The sequence below is a fragment of the Pterocles gutturalis genome, unplaced genomic scaffold (assembly GCF_000699245.1).
Source record: "Pterocles gutturalis isolate BGI_N339 unplaced genomic scaffold, ASM69924v1 scaffold23000, whole genome shotgun sequence".
In the NCBI taxonomy this organism is placed as follows: domain Eukaryota; kingdom Metazoa; phylum Chordata; class Aves; order Pterocliformes; family Pteroclidae; genus Pterocles; species Pterocles gutturalis.
In genome coordinates this window covers 25,844-32,580 of record NW_010146570.1, presented here as the reverse complement: position 1 = coordinate 32,580, position 6,737 = coordinate 25,844, and the positions used below count along the sequence as shown (strand labels likewise).

Sequence of the window (6,737 nt, the reverse complement as noted above, 5' to 3'; positions counted from 1 at the left end):
TTTTGTTGAGGTCCAGCAGGAGATGAATGCTCAGCAGCCTTTGATTCCTGTGACAACTGCAGCCTCTGGCTCCCTGCGATGTAATCAGAGATGCCAGTTCGAAGCAGACCCTGCTAACGAAGCAGTGCTGCATGCTGGAGGCGTCCCAGAGGCGCAGGTCCTCCAGTGAATCCTCTGAGCCAGTGAAAGGACACAGATTGCTTCTGTGTTGTCCCTTTTGTCTTCTAAGGCCATCCAGCTCTGTTGGGAGAAGTGAGCAGAGGAGGGTAAGAGATCCACTTGATAACCTGCACATTGCAATGAGTATCATCCCTGCCTTTCCTTATTTGCCTATATATGAGGGCACCTGGATTTGCTGTAAAGCTCTCCCTCTAGCCTGTCTGCCCTGGAAAATGCAGGAATATCTGTTGCAAGACAGTTCAATCCAGACTGTGTCTTGAATTCAGCTGTACCTCAAACCTCAGTTCTCTGGCTCACTGCTTTGAATTGGGATCTAGAGATCTTTATCATCCAGTGTTTTCTTCCTTGTAGGAGGACAGTAAACACTCATTTGGCTTCTTGTTTTGTACTCCATTTTCTAAAGTAAGATGGCTTTGGGGCTAAAGCATGAGTCATGTTGTTATAGGGATAAAACTCTGTCTGAAGTTGCTTCATTCAGCAGGGGAGATTGATCTGGGACAGAAGAACAGTCTAGGCAAAAAAGCAATTGTAAGAAAGGGAAAGCAAGCAGATTTTGAGGGCTTTGTTGTTCATACTGTTCAAAATAGTCCCCGCTAACTGGAAAATGTCTCAGTTTATCAGGTAACAAGCTTGGAGATGACGGCTGCTGTTGCCTGCTGGAAAGCCTCCCTTGGATTTCAATTTCAAAGCAGCTGGAGTAAGTGTTGCCTTGTACAAATCCAAATTGCCTTATTTTCTTGAGCCTGGGAAGGACTGTGCAGAGATGCTGAGCAGGGATCCAGGAGGCAGAGGCCTCACCCAGACTGGCTCTGAGCACTCTTAAGGAAGGATGAGACTCAGCCCAGACTGTTAAGGCTGAAGTTGATCACTTGCTCAGAGCATCACGCACAGAAACTGGTCTAAATGCATCTGAAGTGTCCTTTCATTAAAACCCCTTTCTCAGGAGTAGCAGTCCTCTCTATTTTTCACCATGCCACTTCTGAAGTGCATGGGTTCAGGCATGCATCACACAGATGACCGCTTCCGCTAGGACAGTCCTGTGTGGTTTCAGTGACCAGCTAATTGCCTTTTTTGTCTTTCTTAGTCTCAGTCAAAACCACCTCTCTGTTAATGGCATTTGCAGTCTGTTGAAGTCAGTCAATACCTGCCAGAAGATGATGGAGGTACAAGTCAGGTATGTAGGTCTTGAATAATTCCTGAGGTTAATCTCAATATGCAAGTCTGAGAGTTAGGTTCTGAGATTTTTATTGAGTCACCTCAGAAGTGCGGTGGGTGAAGGCCATGTCCAAAGATGATTACTGACACAGACACTTGGTAATACATTGCTGTAAGCTGATTTCATCTGAGCCATCAACCAGAATTTGAGAAGGTACAGAACAGTGTGTCCTTTCATGAGTGGGGGCAGTTTTAGGCTCTTTCCTGCTCTCTGCCCTTGGAAGTTTTGGAGAAAGGGTCTCAGTGGAGTATGAGAACTGGTGACATCTCCTGGAGTGGAGCAGGAAGTTATCTCCAATTTCTTTCCCTTGGAAACCCCCTGGAGTTCAAGTGTAACAGTTTTGTCTGCACTTTCTCTGATGGCTCAGAGAAATCGGGTCATCTGATATTGCATAGTTTGATCCAGCTAGGATTTAAAACTAATGGAGATTTTTTTTTCTGACTTTGGGAGTGTTTTGAGTGATGGGTGTCACCAAAGAGTTTTGAACAGCAAAATCAAGCATTCTTAAAAAAAAAAAAAAAAAGTCCTTTAAATAACCAAAACTGGTTATTTAAAGTTGGTTGATTGGTTTCTTCTATTCTTCACAGCCTTTGTCATGAGATTGCAGTCCTGAGATTTATAGAAGATGGAGAATTTGCTTCCCCTCCTCCTAGGTAAGAGTGTGTGTGTGTACACGCAGTATTTTCTCAGCATCTCGTTTGGTTCTTGCATCCTGTTTAGGTACTAAGAGTAACACTTCATCTCACAGCAGTTCTTGCCCCTCCTCCCTCCTGAAGCTAAATGTAGTACTTTCTCCTGGTTTTCTTAGCCACTTTGGAAGTTGTCAACTGTCCACTGCCACTGTTTGATTATGTTTTATGTCTCTAGGGGACATTTCAACCCACAACATCCTAATCAAAGTAGGCTGTTTAAAACAGCTGTGCTATCTGATAACAGTGAACAGGAAAAAAACCAAGTGAATCCCACACCTCCAAACCCAGTTCCAAAAAGATTCACAGCTCATTGCGTGTTTAAAACCATCTAGTTCACTACACTGTGCATTCAGGATTATAGTACTCCTAAGTCAAAACAAATTTGGAGTTTTATTTTTCCCCTCAGAAAATTATGGGTTGAAACAGCTCAACCCAAATGTTTTGTTTGAGAAATGGTTCGCTGCTGCTCCTCGAGCTGTAGGTTCATTTATTTATGTCCTTGTTCTCCATGGACTGAGCCCCCCATAAAATAGCATTTCCCATGGTACACCTGCATCCCACCTCTTAGTTGGGGAGGAACAGCAGGGCTGTCATGGGATGCAACCCAGTTGTTGTGGCTATGCTTGAAAGAGAGTGGCAGTCTGAGACGTGTGATCTGCAACTCCTTTAAGGCAGCAGGTGACATTTCAAACTCAGATATTTTAGGATTTTAATGTTCCATTTGTTTTTCAATAGTCAGGTTTTTGCATAGATGTGGACTCTTCACAAAACGTGAATTCTCCATCAAATGGTGCTTTAGATGGGAAATCTGTCTCTCCCCCTTTTCCCCAGATGCCCATATACTCACGTATTTGGTTAATCACTGGAAGAAGTGCTTGCTATTGGCAAGATATGGGTGTGGGCTAGAGCTAGGATAGCCAGGTAGCGACCAGGGGCTTTACCAGATTGCTAAAGCGTGAGTGGTTTACCCTTGTCTGGTTTTGTGCTTACTAGGGAAGAGCCTGTGTTCCCTACTGACGACCAACAATATGGAGAGGAAAACCAGACCCCTCTTGTCCCCAAAAAAATAAGGTACCATGGCAGCTTTTCATTGTATTTCATGCATGTCCTATCTCTGGATCCTATAACCGATGTAACCTGCATCTCCAGGTCTGAATGGTGAATCACAAGAGAGCTGATAAAGGCCCCTTCAGTCAGTCACTTGTCACTGTGTTCACATTCCCAGCTTGCAGCTCTAGAAGCTCTGTGGTTAGTGTCTGGTCTTCCACAGGAATCAGAATAGACTGTGAGTTGTGCATCTCCGTCACCGGGCTAGCACTGTGATTGTGCAGTTACTGCACAGCTTACACATGGGAGTTGGGCGAGCTGGTGGTGGCAGAGTGTGTCGTGTTGGGGGGGTTCTCTACTGTTGTTCGGAGAAATGCATCCTAAGCTGGACCTGTGTTCAGAGGCATATCAGATCGTGCTCTGACTCCAGCCCAGAGTGCTCCTGTCTGTTTTGTAGGCTGCAGTGAGGAAGGAAGAAGTTGCACCTAAAACCAGTAGCTTGGTGACCTGATTCTTTGTTGTGTCACAAGTTTTCTTTACTTCGACTCTTTATTCTCTGTTTGCGGACAAGATTTGATACTACTGATTATCAGTTGCTGCAGACAAAAAAGCACAAGATATTTCAAAGGGACTTTTAATTTTGTTATTATCTCCTCATTTATTCTCTGGGTTTTTTTGAGGGAGTGAAGCTTACAATCTTGATTGCAGTCCTGGACTATTGATTTCTCTTTCTCCCTAGACTGACAGACAATCATTTTCAAGCCAGTGACCTGGAGAAGCTATATGCAGTCCTGAAGGAATGTAGCAGCATCTCCAAACTGGAGTGAGTCCTTCTTAACTTTTACGGTCTTTTTCTGCAGTTCTTTGTGATATTGAGAAAAAGCCCTTGTTTGTTCTGCAGTGCACAGAGAATGGGGTAGAGACATAGCCTTACGGAAGGCATAGCTTTACGTGGGCTAATACAATTTTCCAAGGAGACATACAGTTTTAGTGCTCTGTCAGGGCGAAGGTTGCAGGATATAAATCTGGGAAGGGGCTGTTTGGTCACTTAGCCTGACTTTGGGTATTACAGAAGCTGTGAAACCTTGCCCTGTCGTTTTTGTCTTTGGGCCATTTGGGAGCAAGGCTGCAGAGCATAAAGAATCACCTGAAACAAGGATGGCAGCCTGTGTTTTAGCTCATGATCCCATGTAAGGTGTGTGAGGAACTTCAGCACCGAATCACTCTCTTCTGTTAGCTCTGTGCATGGGAAGTCATCCTGTTTGCTAATGCTGAGAGATGAGCAGACCCAGCCCTGGTGGAAAGGCGAGCCAACACATACCCCCACGTCTAGGTTTTGAGGACAGAACAAGGACCAGCACAAGCATGTAGTCTGTGTACCACCACCTGCAGGCTGGCTATTCCCTTTGTCCTGGAAGCCTGTGGAAGAGATTTTTAGCCTTTGCTCTTTATAAGCAATCATGTGGTCTTACATGGGCCATAGCCTGTTGTAATCCTTAAGCTCTAACGTCAGAGGAGTTCCCTCTCCAGGACTAACCTGTGGCTCCTCTGGTGGGCCTGTCCAGGCTGATCGTTCCTCAGAGCTGTGAACTCCCAGTCCCTGGTAACTGCATTAAAAAGCACTGTCAGTCCGAAAGGGTCACTTGGTGGTCATGAGAAGAGGATGAGCCCTGAGATAGGTTTTTGGCTCTCTTATGTTGGCTAATTCCCATCTCTGGTTTCCCTGCAGGCTTTAGTTGTCAGTGGAGAGGGGCAGTTCACGTGTGATTTGGATTAGGGTGCCTGTGTGCTGCTTTCAGAGCTCTTGTTGCTTTGTTGGTTTTTTTTTCTATGAAAATTAAATGTCTTTCTTTAAATCCTAGCCTATCAAATAATTATCTGGGAGACAAGGGACTTCTGCAGCTGTTTCAGTTCCTCCCGAATTTGAAAATGCTAAGTTCTCTCAAGTGAGTAGCTCCTGTTTCTCCTTACTCATGGGTGGGTTTTTGTGGGAGTATTGGTCGTGGAAGCACAGTCCACATCTGGGAAGGGTTCTTCAGGATCAAGTGCAGTTATCTTCGGTGTCTGTTGATGGTAAATCCACTGTGCTGTCTGATCTGTCCCCACCTCTAGTCTAGAACAGATTGACTCCACTTGAAGCTCGGTGCCCGAGAGGCTGGGTACTCAGTCCCCTGTGGAGGAGACAAGGGGTCTTGTGTGCAGGTGTGGCACCTCGTTTCTACACCAGGCTGAGATCTTTAGCAGGCCACTGAATTTTTCCCCTTCTGGTTCCTCATCGGGAGGGAAAGCAGTCCTTACTCTCCTGAGGTAGCACCTTTGGAAGATAAATGCTGGGGAGCTCCAGCGGTGGAGTCTGAATTCAGCCACAATGGTGGCTTATGTTTATCTGGGTATTTTAGCTGGCACTCGCATTGCAAGAGCACTGTACAGAACTGTGGCTTAAGGAGTATAGCACCATTCTGCTTTATTGAAAGACTAATCTATTGTTCCTCTTTGGTTAGTTGAGCCGTTCTCAAGCCAAGACTGTTCCAGTTATTGACAGTCTGCGGTTTCTCTTCACATCAGTGAAATGAAACACACTGCTGATATTTATCTGTTTTTTCCCCAGCATCAAGCTCACCGCTCACAGTCTCACTAGGTACTGTGGCAGACCTAATAGACCTGAGCATGGTCTTAGTGTTGGTTTTGTGCTGCCACAGCTGCACTTAGAGCCAAAGAGTTGTTCTTGTCTTGCATCAGTGTCTTGAAATACAAGGAATTCCATTTAACCATAAGACTTGTGTGGTGAGGATAGTCAATCACTAGAAGAGATTGTCAGGAGAGATTGTGGATTCTCCATCTTTGGATATATTCAAAACCTAGCTGGACAATGTCCTGAGCAGTCTGCTCTATTTGACCCTGCTCTGAGCTGGAGAGTTGGACTAGGTCGTCTCCATTCCAGCCTCAATTATTCTGTGATTCTTTGAACTCTGAAAGGGACAAATTTAAAAAATACTGGGGTGAATTTTGTTTACAGAACTGTAGTTGGAAACACAGGCAGAAGGTGGCAAAAAAGCAGTCTCTGAGAGCATTGAACAAGGATTGCTGTTATTGGGTGATGCGGTGTAAATTGTTAGGTGTTTTGCTTGCAGCAGCTGATTTCATCTCTTCTTCCAATAGGCTTAACGACAGTCAGATCTCCCAGAACTCTGTGTTTTTCTTAGCTCAGTCCTTATCTACATTGGAACACATTGAAACAATGAACCTCAGGTATGGCCAGGACTACTTTTCCTGTTTTTTGCTATTTAAGACCTCAGGCTCTGGGTTTTGAGGAGTGATACAGGAGCAGGTGTCTTCAAACTCCATCCTAATTATGTTCTTTTCTGGTTGCAGCTTAGGACACAGGCAGGTGGTTCATCTAACCTTCCAGGAAAGAATCAGGTAAAATCATACCCACTCATCTGTCTGAGCCTTTCAAACTCCTCCGTATGAGATCTTGTGTAGATGGCGATGCGCGAGTCCCTGAGCTGTGCCAGTGAAAGAGCCATTTGGCTGCACACTCTGGTCAGGGTCAGGGTGGTGGAAGCAGGGTGAGCTGTTTCATGGCTGATTGATAGACAGAG

At 45.1% G+C, this 6,737-nt stretch overlaps 1 protein-coding gene across 1 annotated transcript in view; it reads left to right on the top strand.

The window, feature by feature from the left end:
- Positions 1 to 6,737, top strand: part of NLRC5 (NLR family, CARD domain containing 5) — a gene marked incomplete at its 5' end in the record, with an annotated part of 44,488 nt that overhangs the window by 16,350 nt on the left and 21,401 nt on the right. Inside the window, 8 exons of the mRNA XM_010085795.1 lie at positions 794 to 877; positions 1,265 to 1,354; positions 1,984 to 2,049; positions 3,082 to 3,159; positions 3,875 to 3,958; positions 4,998 to 5,081; positions 6,295 to 6,384; positions 6,508 to 6,555. Of these exons, the coding sequence (XP_010084097.1) occupies positions 794 to 877; positions 1,265 to 1,354; positions 1,984 to 2,049; positions 3,082 to 3,159; positions 3,875 to 3,958; positions 4,998 to 5,081; positions 6,295 to 6,384; positions 6,508 to 6,555 (624 nt within the window). The remainder of the gene's footprint in view (positions 1 to 793; positions 878 to 1,264; positions 1,355 to 1,983; positions 2,050 to 3,081; positions 3,160 to 3,874; positions 3,959 to 4,997; positions 5,082 to 6,294; positions 6,385 to 6,507; positions 6,556 to 6,737) is intronic.